This window comes from Pygocentrus nattereri, chromosome 13 (assembly GCF_015220715.1).
Source record: "Pygocentrus nattereri isolate fPygNat1 chromosome 13, fPygNat1.pri, whole genome shotgun sequence".
Classification (NCBI taxonomy): Eukaryota; Metazoa; Chordata; class Actinopteri; order Characiformes; family Serrasalmidae; genus Pygocentrus; species Pygocentrus nattereri.
In genome coordinates, this window is record NC_051223.1 from 10599601 (window position 1) to 10617781 (window position 18181).

The 18181-nt window shown below is 42.8% G+C and overlaps 1 protein-coding gene and 1 non-coding gene across 9 annotated transcripts in view; both read left to right on the top strand.

Annotated features, from left to right (window-relative positions):
* Positions 1-18181, top strand: part of tanc2b (tetratricopeptide repeat, ankyrin repeat and coiled-coil containing 2b) — a 220721-nt gene that overhangs the window by 135032 nt on the left and 67508 nt on the right. For 6 of the 8 annotated variants that reach the window (XM_017695101.2, XM_017695102.2, XM_017695103.2 and 3 more), the window contains 2 exons: positions 1855-1971; positions 15257-15405. In XM_017695101.2, coding sequence (XP_017550590.1) covers positions 1855-1971; positions 15257-15405 — 266 coding nt within the window. The remainder of the gene's footprint in view (positions 1-1854; positions 1972-15256; positions 15406-18181) is intronic. The other 2 variants (XM_017695106.2, XM_017695108.2) reach the window with 1 other exon arrangement.
* Positions 10428-10618, top strand: LOC119265047. The gene has a single exon (XR_005131369.1). It is a non-coding gene; the product is annotated as a U2 spliceosomal RNA (small nuclear RNA).

Genomic DNA, 18181 nt, shown 5'->3' on the forward strand with positions numbered 1-18181 from the left:
TGTTTGATTTTCATGTGGGACGGTGCATTTCTGATTTCTTCGTTAACTCCGCTGACCATCACCTTTGCTGACTTCACCAGAAAAAAAGTCAGTACCATCTAGTGGACTGAAAAAGCAATTCATTTTATTATTGAGTCTAATTTGTATTTGCAATTTAGAAAATAAAATACCGATACTTGGTGTCCATGAATTGATCCAATATTGCCACGCAAAATATTGCGATAATTTGCAGTATCAGTTGTTCCAACAAATCTTAAATCTTATGGGTAAAGAAAATAATAATCTAGAAATGAAATTATGACTAATTTTGGTTCCAGAAAAACTGGGACATTATGTGAAATGCTAATAAAAAGTGAAAGCAGAGAGTAGTAAATTCTGTTGAATGTTTCATGCAGAATGTTTTTGATGTTGTCGTGGGCTGGAGGTTGGGGAACTGGCCCTGTGTTTGCCAGCTTGATCGCCAGAGCCAACCGTACATGACTGAGGTGTCCTTGAGCAGGACACCTGACACCAAATTGCTCACTGGGCACTGCAGATAGAGCTTCCCACCACTCTGGGCAAGTGTGGTCACTGACCCTAGTGTGTATGTCGTGTTTGACTGCATGGATGGGTTAAATGTGGAGGTGAAATTTCCCTGTTGTGGGACTAATAAGGATCACTTAATCTTAATGTTGAAGAAAGGATGTCCCTGGTAGAGATGTCATCTAGAAGGCAGTATATGTTGTTCCAAAATAGATGTAAATCGATACACATGTACTGTCCACTAATACCCCCATACCATGACTGGATCTTTGGCTTTTGAACTTTACACTGGTAACAGTGTGGATGGTCCTTTTCTTCATTGATCTGGAGAACACAACATTCATTATTTCCATAAACAATCTGAAAGGTTGACTCATCAGACCACAATACATGTTTCCACTGAGCACCAGTCTGTTTCAGATGAGCTTGAGCCCTGAGAAGTCAGCGGCCTTTCTGGACACGCAAGTTGTTGTTATTGATATAAGGCTTCTGCTGTGAATAGTACAGTCTTAAATTGGATTTTCTGAATGCAGCAATAGACCGTTTTTTTATTGACGTGGTTTGTTGAAGCATTCCTAAGCCCATGTGATGATCTCCATCACAGAAACATGTTTGTTTTTAATGCAGTGCTGTCTAAGAGAGCCAAGGGTCATGTCTGTTTGGTTGTGGTATTCAGCCTTTTCCTTTGTACACAGAGATTTCTCCTGATATCCTGAATCTTTTGATGAAATAATGCACTGTAGAGGGTGAAATACCTAAAATACCCATTAAGGAACGTTGAGTTATTCACTGATGCATTTTTTTGGTTCTCTGGAACCATGAAGTACTCAGCCTGTCCTGGATGCTCCTTTTAAGCATGATTGCATCACCTGTTTAAGATGTTTTTTGCAGAACATGTTTCAGGCATCAATCTCACAATGAGCGTGTATTTACAACAAAGTTGTTAAGATAGAAAATATTTAATATCCGTGTACTGTTTTTGTTTAGGGATCAAAGTGGATTTAAAAAACACTGTTTTGTGTTTTATTTGCATTGCACATACTGTCCCTGACTGGAGGTTTGTATATAAAACTTTGCAGATATTATAAGTGGACTATTCTACATAAGCTAGCGTACCGGCCCTATAACATTCATGCATTTCATGAAACTCAGGCTCAGTTCCAAAAAGGTATCGTCACATGTTGTATGTCCATGTAGTCTCTGTTTGACCATTGAAACATTGTCCTTTTCTCATTTGTTCCATGTTCTGATCTTGGCTTATGACACCCTCTTTGTCCTCCTTCTGCCCCCTCCCTGCCCCCTCCCTCTGCCATGCTCTGTGTGTGCTCTCAGCTCCGGTGCGGAAAGCTAAGTTTGTGGAGAGCCCCCGCATTCCCGAGTCCGCCCTCAGCTTCCCTACACCCACTCCTCCCGCCACACGGACCCCCAACTGGGACCCACACCGGCCCGGTAAGACCCGGCCGGATCCCCCCATTCACTCAGTCTGTCCTCATATTCATTTACAGGCTTTCCATTCACTTTTACTGTCCCTCTCTGTCTCTCTCTGTCTTTCTTTTCTCTCTCTGTCTTTCTCTCTGTGTCTCTGTCTATCTCCCTCTTTCCTTTCTCTCTCTCTCTCTCTCTCTCTCTCTCTCGCTCTCTCTTTATTTTCTCTCCTCTCTTTTTCTCTCTCCTCTCTTCTCTCTCTTTCTTTACTCTCTTTCTCTCCGTCTCTTTCCTTCTTCCCCTCTCTCTGTTTCTCTCTCTGTCTCTCATTACTTTCTCTTTCTCACTTTCTCCTCTCTTTACTTTCTCTCTTTCCTTCTTTTTCTTCTTTTTCTCTCTACCTTTCCCTCTTTGTAATTTCTCATTTTAACTTATTGATTTTAAATCTACTTTTATCTCTCTCTCTCTCTCTCTCTCTCTCTCTCTCTCTCTCTCCCCTCTCTTCTCTCTTTACTCTCTTTCTCTCCTTCTCTTTCCTTCTTCCCCTCTCTCTCTTCCTGTCTCTCTGTCTCTTATTACTTTCTCTTTCTCTCTCTCTCTCTCTCTCTCTCTCTCTCTCCCCTCTCTTCTCTCTTTACTCTCTTTCTCTCCTTCTCTTTCCTTCTTCCCTTCTCTTTCTTCCTGTCTCTCTGTCTCTTATTTCTTTCTCTTTCTCTCTCTCTCTCTCTCTCTCTCTCTCTCTCTCTCTCTCTGTCTTATTACTTTCTCTCTCTCTCTTTCTCTCTCTCTTTCTCTGTCTGTTTCTTATTACTTTCTCTCTCTCTCTCTCTCTCTCTTTCTCTGTCTGTTTCTTATTACTTTCTCTCTCTCTCTCTCTCTCTCTCTCTGTCCCCCCCCCCTCTTTTTAATCTCTATCTCTGTCCGTCTGTAGCTGTGGTTTTGCGTGGTTTTGAAGGGTGTGACACTGAAAGCTGAACCTCAAACAGAGACGGATTAACACAGACACCGTTTCTCAGAGCTTTACTGTTACTGAGTTCTTCATCTTGTAAACAGAACACAAGAGAGGGAGAGAGATTAAAGACAGAGAAAAAAGAAGATGAGAAAAAGGGAGAAGATGAGAATATGAAAAAGGAGAGAGAGAGAGAGAGATGCGAACAAGGGAGAGTGTGAGAAAGAGATAGATAAAGACAGAGATGAGAAAAGGAGGGAGATAAAGTGAGATAAGAAAAAGGGAGAGTGTAAGACAGAGATAGAGAGAGATGAGAAAAGGGGAGAGAGAGAGGTGAGAACAAGGGAGAGTGAGAGAGAGATAGATAAATAGAGAGATAAGAAAAGGAGAGAGATAAAGAGAGAGAAGAGAAAAAGGAAGAGTGTGAGAGAGAGATAGAGAGAGATGAGAAAAAGGGAGAGATAGAGAGAGAGATGAGAAAAGGGAAATGTGAGAGAGAGAGAGAGAAAGAGATGAGAAAACAGGAGAGTGTGAGAGAGAGATAGGGAAAGACCTGAGAAAAAGGGAGGGTGTGAAAGAGAGATAAAGAGAGAGAGATTAGAAAAGGGGAGTGTGAGAAAGAGAGATGAGAAAAAGGGAGAGAAATGGAGCGAGAAAAAGAGAGATTAGAAAAAGGAAGAATGTGAGAGATAAAGAGAGATGAGAAAAAAGGAGAGATATTGAGAGAGAGATGAAGCAACGGACGAGAGATGATAAAAAGGGAGAGTGTGAGAGAGATAAAGAGATAAGAAAAAAAGGAGAGATCAAGAGAGAGAGAGATGAAGAAACAGCAGAGAGAGAGATGAGAAAAAGGGAGATATATATTTAAAAGGGAGAGAGAGAAAGAGAGAGAGATGAAAAAAGGGAGCGAGAGAGAGAGAGATGAAAAAAGGGAGAGATAGATAGAGAGAGAGAGAGAGAAGAGAAAAAGGGAGAGAGATAGAGAGATGAGAAAAAGGGAGAATGTGAGAGAGAGATGAGAAAAGGGAGAGAGAGAGAGAGAGAGAGAGAGAGAGAGAGAGAGAGAGAAAAGAGAAAAAGGGAGAGAGAGAGAGAGAGAGAGAGAGAGATGAAAAAAGGGAGAGATAGATAGAGAGAGAGAGAAGAGAAAAAGGGAGAGAGAGAGAGAGAGAGAGAGAGAGAGAGAGAGATGAAAAAAGGGAGAGATGGATAGAGAGAGAGAGAAGAGAAAAAGGGAGAGTGGGAGATAGAGAAATGAGAAGAAGGGAGAATGTGAGAGAGATGAGAAAAGGGAAGAGTGAGAGAGAGACAGAGATGAGAAAAGGGGAGAGAGGGGGGTAGAGAGAGAGATGAGAGTTACACAGAAACAAACCTGTCACACAGAACAAACCTGGATCAATGTTGTATATGAAAAATCCCTCTGGACTTGGGCTGACCTTGGCTTGAGCTTGGCTAAAGTTGGGTTTGGCTTTGGCTAGCGCCTGGTCTGGGCTTGGCTAAGGTCAGGTCTCAGGCCTAGCTAGGGTCCCATCTTGGGCTTGGCTATGGTAACGGCTTGGCTAGGGTCTGGTTTAGACTTGGCTAGGGACTCATCTTGGACTGAACTAGGTTTAGAGTCGGGCCTCACTAGGGTTCTGTCTTGGGCTTGACCAGGGTCGGGCCTGGCTATGGTCTAGTCTATGGTTTAACTAGGGTTGAGTTCAGGCGGGCTAGGGTTAGGGTCGGGCTTGGCACACGTCGGGATCATTAAGATTAGACTGGGCCTAAGTCAGAGTCAAGGTTGGTTTTGGGGTGGCTTGGGGTCAGGCTGTGGTCAGGGACAGTTAGGGCAGTTAAGGTTAGGGTTGTACTGGGCTTGGGTCAGAGTCAGGGACGGGTTTGGGTTGGGCTTGGGTAATAGACCTCTAGTGTGTGTGTGTGTGTGTGTGTGTGTGTGTGTGTGTGTGTGTGTGTGAGTAAGAGACAGAGAGAGAGAGCAGTGTAATGACCATCTTTATTCACGCTCATGACTCAGCTGCCCCTGCACACACTCTCCTCCTCTCCATCACACCTTCTCCTTTACATCTGTTCTTTTTCTCTCTCCTTCTTTCTTTCTCCATCACACTTTTTTCATTTTTATCCATTCTATTTCTCCTTCTCTCTCTGTTTACATTTTTCTCCTTGTTGCACTTGTTTTTTCTCTCTGTTCCTCCATGTCTCGTCATTCTGAAGAACTTCTTCTTTCTCTCATGACTTTATTTTTCCCTCCATTCTTTTTTTTCTCTGCACACTACTGCTCAGGATACCACAGTACTCTCTCTCTCTCTCTCTCTCTCTCTCTCTCTCTATCTCTCTCTCTCTCTCTGAGAGGCGATCCAGTGCAGTAAACTCTACACACTCCCTCTTCTACTGCACTGTTGCCATAGCAACCATCTGTCTTTTCTTCTTTTTTTTGCCTCACAGGATAGAAATGCAAGGATGACCGGGGGGGGGGTGTGGGGTGGGTGGGGGGGGGTTGCTGATGCCTCCTCCTCATCTCTCTCTCTCTCTCTCTCTCTCCTCCTCTGTCTCTCTCTCTCTCTCTCTCTCTCTCCCCCTCTCTCTCTGTTTGTGTTGTGATAGTCTCACCTGGCTCTGGTATTCATTTTAGGAGAGTATGTGTTAGATCACACTCGTTTATTTAAGGTGTCTTCAGATCTGCTGCTGGATGGAGAGACGGATATGGGTTTTTGTGTGTGTGTGTGTGTGTGTGTGTGTGTGTGTTTAGGGCGAGTGTGTGGGCACTGAGGATGTCTATATATAGATTCATCTCACCACACTGACACAAAACATTCTTCCCTCCACTTGTTTATGACCGAGCATGATTTTCAACAGATTCTGTTGCTTTTATATTTATATAGACATGGAATCCTGTATTTTATAATCACTCTTACTTAATTGTAGTCATTGGGCACAATCTGAGATTCAATAAATTAAACACACAAACAGAACCTTTAGTGTCATAATAATCATCATCATCATCATCATCATCATCGTTCAGCTCTTTGTTATCCAGTGTTTTACAAACTGCGCTGCACTAAATCCAGTTAAACAGGCCAGTTCAATTCATTTTGCTCTGTTTATAATGAAACATGTAGTTCATCAAAGTTTTGCTCAGCACAGAAAAGCGTATAGTGACAAAACGTATAATTGTCCCAATAGTAATTATACATAATTAATGTCCAATTTGTATTATTATCTAATATGCTAATATATGATATATAATATTAAAATATAATATTTACATAATCTACATTAATACATAATTAATATAATCTGTGATAAAATATCGTGATATTGCCCACCACCAATGGAACCTGCTTTTATCTAAGTAATTTTGGGGCTTTTTCTTTTTTTGTCTCTTCATCACAAAATTTACACACAGTGTAAAGAACAACAAGTATTTTCGAATGATGTCAAAAAAACGACAAGGAGAAACAAGGTTTTGTTCCAAAGGCAGTGAAATATGAAATTGATAAGGCACATTCCGCAGCGGACTCCGGAGCTTCTAAGGCTTAACAGATTCTTCATAACTGATAATAACTGATGATAATAAGACGGTCACTGTCATGTGTTTCAGATGGTTGGATAGTTGCTTGTTTTCACATGCAAATTGACTGAGGTCATCTTGTTCCTCCAGCCTGAACACGGCCTTCGGATCCTGTTTATCTGATGGTTCTAGCTGGTATAAATAACCTCACCTCAAATCTGGTTTCACAGGAATGGTCTAAATACGTTTACACGCACAGACGCAGCACAACACAACTCAAACCAGGCAGCAGGAGAGTCTGAGCGGCATTTACGTGATAGAAATGCCTCCAGAGTCGTAGCAGCTGTGACAGCTTTTCTACTTTCTACTTTTAACCTCTTTTGCTCGTAGATATATTTCAGTTTTTCCATCTGAATTTACCAAATCGTAAGGCAAATTTTGCAGTAACTGCATGAAATAAATGCAGATTGTTTATTTTTGTAAAAGAAAATGTGTTTTATGATCATAAACATGATGTCACATGCTTAGAATTTACTGCTGAAAGCCAAAAATCTCAGACACTGTTTGTATTATTTTATAAAAGTAATGTTTACAGAGCAGATCACTGAAGAGACGCCGTCTGTTTATAGTTTATAGCCCAGATTTGAGTTTAGCTTCTTTTATTATAAGGGTTTAAAATGATGTCACCATCTATTTGACTGGAAAGAAGATTTACAGCCTCATACGACGCCCAGCTTCTGAATGTAGCTTATGAAATATGAAGATGTTATGAAGAACATGACGGAGAAACACCGGTGGTCCCACTGAGTTAAAGAGGTTAAAGAAGCAGTTCAAGCCAAATGTCCACGTTTTCCTGCTAATCTCGTGTTTGATCAGCCGAGACAAGTTTAGAAAAGATGGTGCTTCAGGGGTTCTTAAGTAATGGTTATGGTTCTGTTTAGAACCATGAGTTCTATACAGACCCTTTTGGGAACCAGGGGTCACCATGACTACAACACAGATATAGACATTTTATTTACCATCCAGAACCACCGGAGAACCTACACGAGTCTTCTGAGTTTATATGGAATGTTGATGATGGAAAATAGTGGAAAATCTGGAATAATAAGTTTTCTTTGGGGACTATTTTGCCGCACAGCGTCGTGCATGTATCCCTCCACCACGAATGGAGTTTAAGTTCTCTAAATGATCATAAAACAGCGTCGCAGTCATCAGGCAGTGAATTCAGAACCGTTCCATGTAGGAACTTTCTGTGAGGGAGCTTTTAGAGGTGGACGTCTGGTTCCTATCACCACCATTGTGAACAGTTCTGACTCAGTTTCTCTAGAAACACCAAACCCCTCTGAACAGCTCTATTTACATCTCAACCACTTAATTACACGGGAATTTAGAAAGATCTACGGAGCCCTGCTGGTGACGTGCCATGTAACTAGAAATTATATTTTAAAAATGGTATTAACATGTGGGAACGAGATCCTAATGCACAGCAACAGCTTAGTAAGGCATGAGAACTTGGTAATGCCTTATGAAGCTCTGGATAAGGCTGAATTATCTGATGTCACCACCTTAAATATCAGAGGATGTGTTTGTTTAAAGCAGGAAGACGTGTAAATGAGCTGTTTTGCTGAACTGAGTTGAGCTCACAGGATGACGCTGTTTATTTTTTTTTGCCCTGATGAGGATGCGGAGTAACAGCAGAACGTCTCTGGGTGCGGCATTTGGAAAACAGGCCGCTTGATGTCGTCAGTATGGTTGTTTGGTTTTGCGTGATCTCCTGCGCCTTTCAAGATTGTAGATGGAATCAGACACGCAGACACTCCGGGCTCAAGAGCTGTTTGGCCGGTTTAACTATAGCAATGTCTGAACAAGGAATGACCTGAGCGCTCTGGACGAGTTGACCGATAAGGTGCTCCTCTGAAGTTACTTCAAAAGATCTGCATGAAAGAAAGACTTCAAAACCAGGTGGCAGTCTAGTGTAACCCCTAGACATTATGGCTGTATAACACAGAAGGGTGCTGCCAGATCATCATACCGGCCTCAGTTCATCAGTTTTGTTTATAGAAAGAAGAAAATCAACATAAAATTTGTTTTAAAAAAATGGTGGTTGGTTTTCACAGATCTTTATAAAAGCATGCTGTAATTATTTAAATTGTTGTGCATTTAAGTGGTGAAATTGGTCTGCTTTACTGCTACTGAGCATGGATTGTTTAGCAATACTGCTACTGAGATCTGATTGGTTAGCATTACTGCTACTGAGAGCTGATTGGTTAGCATTACTGCCAGTTAGCGCTGATTTGGCATTACAGCTCCTGAGAGCTGATTGGTTAGCATTACTGCTACTCAGAGCTGATTGGTTAGCATTACTGCTACTGAGAGCTGATTGGTTGGTATTACTGCTACTGAGAGCTGATTGGTTGGCATTACTGCTACTGAGTGCTGATTGGTTAGTGTTACTGCCACTGAGCGCCGATTGGTTAGCATTACTGCTACTGAGAGCTGATTGATTAGCATTACTGCTACTGAGCCCTGATTGGTTAGCATTACTGCTACTGAGAGCTGATTGGTTAGCATTAGTGCTACTGAGAGCTGATTGGTTAGTATTACTGCTACTTAGAGCTGATTGGTTGGCATTAGTGCTACTGAGCGCTGATTGGTTGCCATTACTGCTGCTGATAGCTGAATGGTTAGGGTTTCTGCTACTGAGAGCTGATTGGTTAGTGTTACTGCTACTGATAGCTGATTGGTTGGCATTACTGCTACTCAGAGCTGAATGGTTAGTGTTACTGCCACTGAGCTGATTGTTTGGCATTACTGCTACTGAGTGCGGATTGGTTGGCATTACTGCTAGCATTATTGCTACTGAGAGCTGATTGGTTAGCATTACTGCTACTGAGAGCTGATTGGTTTGCATTACTGCTACTGAGAGCTGATTGGTTGGCATAATTGCTACTGAGCGCTGATTTGTTGGCATTACTGCTACTGAGAGCTGATTGATTGGCCTTACTGCTACTGATAACTGATTGGTTGGCATTACTGCTAGTGAGCAATGATTGGTTGGCATTAATGTTACTGAGAGCTGATTGGTTGGGATTACTGCTACTGAGAGCTGATTAGTTTGTGTTACTGCTACTAAGTGCTGATTGGTTGGCATTACTGCTACTGAGAGCTGATAGGTTAGCATTACTGCTACCGAGAGCTGATTCATTGGCATTACTGCTACTGAGAGCTGATTGGTTAGCATTACTGCTACCTATAGCTGATTGGTTGGCATTACTGCTACTGAGCGCTGATTGGTTGGCATTACTGCTACTGAGAGCTGACTGGTGGCCTTACTGCTACTGAACACTGATTGGCTGTGATTACTGCTGCTGAGAGCTGATTGGTTGGCATAACTGCTCCTGAGAGCTGATTGGTTAGCATTACTGCTACTGAGAGCTGATTGGTTAGCATTACTGCTAATGAGAGCTGATTGGTTGGCATTATTGCTACTGAGTGCTGATTGGTTGGCATTACTGCTACTGAGAGCTGATTGGTTGGCCTTACTGCTGCTGAGAGCTGATTGCTTGGCATTACTGCTACTGAGAGCTGATAAGTTGTGATTACTGCTGCTGAGAGCTCATTGGTTAGCATTACTGCTACTGAGAGCTGATTGGTTGGAATCACTGCTACTGAATGCTGATTGGTTGGCATTACTGCTACTGGGCGCTTATTGGTTGGCATTACTGCTACTGAGCGATGATTGGTTGGCATTAATGTTACTGAGTGCTGATTGGTTAGTGTTACTGCTACTGAGAGTTGATTGGTTGGCATTACTGCTACTGAGAGCTGATTGTTTGGTATTACTGCTAATGAGAGTTGATTGGTTAGTGTTACTGTTACTGAGTGCTGATTGGTTGGCTTTACTGCTACTAAGAGCTAATTGTTTAGTGTTACTGCTACTGAGAGCTGATTGGTTGGCATCACTGCTACTCAGAGCTGATTTGTTGGTGTTACTGCTACTGAGAGCTGATTGGTTGGCATTACTTCACTTCTCGGCCATTTGGCTGAGATCAAGGGTAGTATCTGTTCTTATCAGTTTAATATTTGATACGTCCTCTATATGAGGACTACATATTACATTGTCTTTTAGAATAGGGAGACGGAAGAGGGGCTTGCTCTGTCCACTACACGCATCGACCTGGTATTGCTGTACCTCCGGGAACAGTGCACCTCCTCTGTGGGGCAGTCGTGGGCTGGAGGTTAGGGAACTGGCCCTGTGACCGGAAGGTTGCCAGTTTGATCCCCAGTGCTGACAGTCCATGACTGAGGTGTCCTTGAGCAAGACACCTAACCCCCACTTGCTCCTGGGTGCCGTGGATAGGGCTGCCCACCGCTCTGGGCAAGTGTGCTCACTGCCCCCTAGTGTGTGCGTATTCACCAGTGTGTATGTGGTGTTTCACTTCACGGATGGGTTAAATCCGGAGGTGGAATTTCCCTGTTTGTCGGATTTAAAAAGTATCCCTTAAGTTACTGCTACTGAGCAAAGATTGGTTAGCGTTACTGCTACCGAGCGCTCTCAAGATGCTTACATTCTATATCAAATTGAAAACAGCAAGGAAATTGTGATTTTCCCTGGCACGGGCTCTTTAGAATGATTTTTTGGGTCTACTTTTCGGACTGTTTCTTGGGAGGGTCCCTAAAGCCTCAGGACCCCCCAGTCTGGTGATGTAATAGTTATACAATAACAATGGTAATAATAACAGCAGTGTTTTAGAAGCTGTAATAAATGACAGCCTCTTTGGTGTCTGAAAGCCTGTTCTGGGTGACCAAGATACATGGGTGTGTCTCATCTCACAAACACACACACACACACACACACACACACACACAGACACACACACGCACACATTCCCTGACATCTCATTCAAGTGACACACACTCTCAGGTGTGGATGTTTGGTTTGGAGGGATTCATGGATGCCAATGAAATAACAATTGAATAGGTCTGTGTTAACCTAATATCTCTCTCTCTCTCTCTTTCTTTTTCCCTCTCTTCTATCTCTCTCTCTCTTCCCCTCTCTTCTCCCCCTCTTTCTCTCTCTCTGTTCTCTCTTTATCTCTGTTTATATCTTTCTTCCCCCTCTCTTTACCCGCTCCTTTCCTCTTCCTCTCTCTCTCTCTTTTCCTTCTTTGTCTCTCTATTTATATCTCTCTCTTCCCTGTTCTTTTCTCTATTTTTACCCCGCTCACTCTTTTCCCTCTCTTTCTGTTTCTCTCTCCTTTCTTACTCTCTTTCTACCTTTCTTTTTAGCTCCTCCCCTCTCCCTGTCATCTCCACCTCACTCTCCCCTTCTTTCTGTTCACCCTCTTCCCCCTCTCTTCCGACCTGTGTAATAAGCTGTAGAGCTGGGCTGAGAGAGAGTTGGTTTGATACAAAGCAGGTCTTAGTGAGGAGCTGCTCTGTGTATATCTGTGTGTATATCCCAGTGTGTATCTGAGTGTGTGTATCTCAGTGTGTATCTGAGTGTGTGTATCACAGTGTGTACCTGAGTGTGTGTATCTCAGTGTGTATCTGAGTGTGTGTATCTCAGTATGTATTTCAGTGTGTATCTGAGTGTGTGTTTCTTAGTGTGTATCTGAGTCTGTGTATCTCAGTGTGTATCTGAGTGTGTGTATCTCAGTGTGTATCTGAGTGTGTGTATCACAGTTTTTATCTGAGAGTGTGTATCTGAGTGTGTGTATGTCAGTTTTTATCTAAGAGTGTGTATCTCAGTGTGTATCTGAGTGTGTGTATCTCAATGTATGTCTGAGTGTGTGTATCTCAGTGTGTATCTGAGTGTGTGTATCTCAGTGTGTGTATCTCAGTATGTATTTCAGTGTGTATCTGAGTGTGTGTTTCTCAGTGTGTATCTGAGTGTGTGTATCTCAGTGTGTATCTGAGTGTGTGTATCTCAGTGTGTATCTGAGTCTGTATATCTCAGTGTGTATCTGAGTGTGTAAATCTCAGTGTGTATCTGAGTGTGTGTATCTCAGTGTGTATCTGAGTGTGTGTATCTCAATGTATGTCTGAGTGTGTGTATCTCAGTGTGTATCTGAGTGTGTGTATCTCAGTGTTTATCTGAGTGTGTGTATCACAGTGTGTGTATCTCAGTATGTATTTCAGTGTGTATCTGAGTGTGTGTATCTCAGTGTGTATCTGAGTGTGTGTATCTCAGTGTGTATCTGAGTGTGTGTATCTCAATGTATGTCTAAGTGTGTGTATCTCAGTGTGTATCTGAGTGTGTGTATCTCAGTGTTTATCTGAGTGTGTGTATCTCAGTGTTTATCTGAGTGTGTGTATCTCAGTGTGTGTATCTCAGTATGTATTTCAGTCTGTATCTGAGTGTGTTTCTCAGTGTGTATCTGAGTGTGTTTCTCAGTGTGTATCTGAGTGTGTATCTCAGTGTGTATCTGAGTGTGTGTATCTCAGTTTTTATCTGAGAGTGTGTATCTCAGTGTGTGTATCTCAGTATGTATTTCAATGTGTATCTGAGTGTGTGTATCTCAGTGTGTATCTGAGTGTGTGTATCTCAGTGTGTGTATCTCAGTATGTATTTCAATGTGTATCTGAGTGTGTGTATCTCAGTGTGTATCTGAGTGTGTGTATCTCAGTGTGTATCTGAGTGTGTGTATCTCAATGTATGTCTAAGTGTGTGTATCTTAGTGTGTATCTGAGTGTGTGTATCTCAGTGTTTATCTGAGTGTGTGTATCTCAGTGTGTGTATCTCAGTATGTATTTCAGTCTGTATCTGAGTGTGTTTCTCAGTGTGTATCTGAGTCTGTATATCTCAGTGTGTATCTTAGTATGTGTATCTCAGTGTGTATCTGAGTGTGTGTATCTCAATGTATGTGTGAATGTGTGTATCTAAGTGTGTATCTGAGTGTGTGTATCTCAGTGTGTATCTGAGTCTGTATACCTCAGTGTGTATCTGAGTGTGTGTATCTCAATGTATGTGTGAATGTGTGTATCTCAGTGTGTATCTGAGTGTGTGTATCTCAGTGTGTATCTGAGTCTGTATACCTCAGTGTGTATCTGAGTGTGTGTATCCCAGTGTGTATCTCAGTGTGTGTATCTGAGTGTGTATCTCAGTATGTGTATCAGAGTGTGTCTATATCAGTGTGTCTATCACAGTGTGTATCTGAGTGTGTATCTTGAGTGTATGTATCTTACTGTTTGTATCTCAGCGTGTATCTCAGTGTGTCTATCCCTGTGTGTATCTGAGTGTGTATCTCAGTATGTGTATCTGAGTGTGTCTATCTCAGTGTGTCTATCCCTGTGTGTATCTGAGTGTGTATCTCAGTATGTGTATCTGAGTGTGTCTATCTCAGTGTGTCTATCCCTGTGTGTATCTGAGTGTGTATCTTGAGCGTATGTATCTTAGTGTGTATCTCAGCGTGTGTATCTCAGCGTGTGTATCTCAGTGTGTGTATCTCAGTGTTTGTATCTCAGCGTGTGTAGGGGCTGTGGAGAAGTAGATGTGAAGATCAGTGTGTGAGTTGACTCTCTCAGGTCCTCGGCGAAGCTCTGCGTGATTCACACACCTGGTGGTTAAAGGTCATTAAAGACTCTGACTTTATAATGACTCTGTGTATCTTGAGCGTGTGTACCTGAGTGTGTGTATCTCAGTGTGTATCTGAGTGTGTGTATCTCACTATGTATTTGAGTGTGTATATGAGTGTGTGTTTCTCAGTGTGTATCAGAGTGTGTGTATCTGAGTGTGTATCAGTGTGTGTATCTGAATGTGTGTATCTCAGTATGTATCTGAGTGTGTATCTGAGTGTGTGTATCTCAGTGTGTATCTGAGTGTGTATCTGAGTGTGTATCTTGAGTGTATGTATCTCAGTGTGTGTATCTCAGTTTTTATCTGAGTGTGTATCTGAGCGCGTGTATCTCAGTGTGTATCTGAATGTGTATCTGAGCGCGTGTATCTGAGTGTGTATCTGAGTGTGTATCTTGAGTGTATGTATCTGAGTGTGTGTATCTCAGTTTTTATCTGAGTGTGTATCTGAGTGTGTATCTTGAGTGTATGTATCTCAGTGTGTGTATCTCAGTTTTTATCTGAGTGTGTATCTTGAGTGTATGTATCTGAGTGTGTGTATCTCAGTTTTTATCTGAGTGTGTATCTGAGTGTGTATCTTGAGTGTATGTATCTGAGTGTGTGTATCTCAGTTTTTATCTGAGTGTGTACCTCAGTGTGTGTATCTGAGTGTGTCTATCTCAGTGTGTCTATCCCCGTGTGTATCTGAGTGTGTATCTTGAGCATATGTATCTTAGTGTGTATCTCAGTGTTTCTATCTCAGCGTGTATCTCAGTCTGTGCATCTCAGTGTGTATATCTCAGTGTTTGTATCTCAGCGTGTATCTCAGTGTGTGTAGGGGCTGGGGAGGAGAGGAAGTGAAGATCAGTGTGTGAGTTGACTCTCTCAGGTCCTCAGTGAAGCTCTGCGTGATTCACACACCTGGTGGTTAAAGGTTATTAAAGTCTCTGACTTCATAACGACTCTGTGAACGCTCAGCTCATTTACAGTTTGTTAGTGATGGTAAATGAACCCTGCAGTCACCAGAATTTTCACACTGAAGCAGCTAACGCTAGCTAAGTCTGCTGCCTGGCTTGAGATAGACTTTCTCTCTCCTAATATAGAGAGTAAAAGAAACACTGTGCTACCTGGGTGTAGCAGCTCAGGCTCATAATGCTAAAACTGGATTGAGGGGCGAGAAGAGCATTTTAATTAGAATTGAAAGAACATTTAATTTTGATAATTATTATTGTCTTATTACCAGGCTTAGATTAACCCTCTCCCTTCCCCTCCCTCTCTCTTTCTCTCTTCCTGGCAGGGGGGTTAGGTCCAGACCTCGGCCCCCCTCCCTCTGTAGACGAGGCTGCCAACACGTTGATGACTCGGCTGGGCTTCCTGCTCGGAGACAAAGTGAGCGAGGGGCCTCAGGGGCCACAGTACAGCATGGAGGAGTCCGATGACCTGCAGGTAGGCCGCTCGAACTCGAATACAGAAAGCAAAGCTTTACAGCTGCCGAGTGCTGATTGGCTGGTGAAGTCTGATTCAGTAGTATATTGATAGGCCTTACCTGTCGTGATGCATTGAGCAGTGAGAATCACTGCAGACTGCACTGAGCTCAGATTTCCTGTAAAACCTCAACAGAACATTGCTATTGTGTTTGTGTGGGAAATGTCTGAATTCCTAAAATAACATGTTCATATTATTCTAATGATGCTGCCACTGTGGTGGGGAGCTTAGTTTGGCAGCGAAGTGGCGGCTTGTTATGAGATAAACCCACCCAGCATGGTTCTGTATAGAACCAGTTTCTTTTAAAAAAAACCTTTGAGGAACCATCTTTTTTCTTCAAGAGTAAAGAAAATGGTTCTGTATGGAACCCTGAACACTCAAAAATCCCTTTGCAAGAATGGAGAACACGCTGTAGATGATTCTTTGAAAATGGTTCTGTATAGAATCATTTCCTTTACCCTTGAAGAACCATTTTCGTAGGTGTGTACCAGAATGGTGCCCTTAATGACATAATCCAGCACTATGAGTAAATCAGGAATTCGACTTGGTGAAAGAGTGGGCTGGCTGAATGTCATCTCTGTGGTTGGTGCTGAAACGCTGCCCGAACAGGATAAAGAACCGTGTTCCTGTCCCTCTCGCAGTCTCCACTCGTCCCTCGGTTCTCTGTGGGCTCTGAACTTAAGCAGTGTTGAGTGTTTTAAAGCTCCGCAGCGCTGCTTAGTTGTCTCATCGCTAATCCCGTGCACGGGCAGATTAGGTGAGCCACTGCAGCCGGCCAGACCCAAGCCAACACCAAATGAGCCTGTAGCTGGGTGCCACAGCGGCAGGGTGCCACGGCAACCCCGTCTCCTGGCAACTGACAGATGGGGAGGAGTGCGTGCTGAGGGAGGGGACAGCCCCAAGAGAGGGCTTCCTCCTGCCGTGTGGATTTCCTGCGCTGGCGGATTAATTAGGCTAACACACACACATGTACCCATCTACTCGTTTTAATACAGTGTCAGGACATGGGGTCATGTGTGCATTATTTTATATATATATATATATATATAATTTACAAAAAGGCTGGTACCCTAACCTCCAGACCACAACTTACATATATATGTAAGTGGTAGTAGAAATCTGCAGACACGCCTCCAGTCTGAAGTGGTCAAAGCCATTCAGTGGTGTTGCGGTCTGGACTCTGGGGTGGTCAGTCCATCGTTCAGCTTCTTTGTTTGATGTGTCTGTCTCCTTTTCTCAGTGAGGTTCTTCTTGGTCAGCTACACATCCTTTCAGCGCTGAGTGGTCTTCTCACAGTGTAAGGATAGACAGAAACGCCTGTGGATGTTTTCAGATCTGAAGCGGCTTGATTTTCTCCTCTATCTCAGAGATCAAAGCTTTAAGTGCTGTTTATCTGATGGGGCAGTTTTGGGGCTGACCAGGTAGAGATGGGCTATATGCCAAAAATAAAATATTGCGATAATTCAAGAAATTTTCATGCGCTGGATGTTAGAGAACCAGTCCTGTGACCAGAAGTTCGCTGGTTTGATCCCCAGAGCTGACAGTACATGACTAAGTTGTCATTGACCCCCTTGACAACCATACCCCCATCTACTCCCCAGGCGCTGTGGATAGGGCTGCCCATCGCTCTGGGCAAGTGTGCTCACTGCCCCTAAGTGTGTGTGTTCACTAGTGTGTATGTGGTGTTTCACTTTCTGGATGGGTTACAACCCCAATTCCAATGAAGTTGGGACATTGTGTAAAACATAAATAAAAACAGAATAGGATGATTTGCAAATCCTTTTCAACCTATATTCAATTGAATACACTACAAAGACAAGATATCTAATGTTCAAATGGATAAACTTTATTGTTTTTTGCAAATATTCACTCATTTTGAATTTGATGCCTGCAACACGTTCCAAAGAAGTTGGGACAGGGGCATGTTTACCACTGTGTTACATCACCTTTCCTTTTAACAACACTCAATAAGCGTTTGGGAACTGAGGACACTAATTGTTGGAGCTTTGTTGGTGGAATTCATAGGATGGCACTAACACACCCCCATACCATCAGAGATGCTGGCTTTTTAACTGTGCACTGATAACAATCTGGACAGTCCTTTTCCTCTTTGGCCCGAAGGACACGACGTCCATGACCTCAAAAAACAATTTGAAATGTGGACTCGTCAGACCACAGGACACTTTGCCACTTTGCGTCAGTCCATCTCAGATGAGCTCGGGCCGAGAGAAGCCGGCAGCGTTTCTGGGTGTTGTTGATATATGGCTTTCGCTTTGCATGGCAGAGTTTTAACTTGCACTTAATGGATGGAGATACTAGATGGAGCGACGAACTGTGTTCACTGACAGTGGTTTTCTGAAGTATTCCTGAGCCCATGTAGTAATATCAGTTACAGAATGATGTCGGTTTTTAATGCAGCGCCGCCTGAGGGATCGAAGGTCACGGGCATTTAGTATTGGTTTTCTGCCTTGCCGCTTACTTGCAGAGATTTCTCCAGATTCTCTGAATCTTTTGATGATATTATGGACTGTAGATGATGAAATCCCTAAATTCCTTGCAATTGCACGTTGAGAAACGTTCTTAAACTGTTGGACTATTTGCTCACGCAGTTGTTCACAAAGTGGATGCTCCCTTTCAGGGATGCTCCCTTTATATCCAATCATGACACTCACCTGTTTCTAATTAACCTGTTCACCTGTGGAATGTTCCAAACAGGTGTTTTTTGAGCATTCATCAA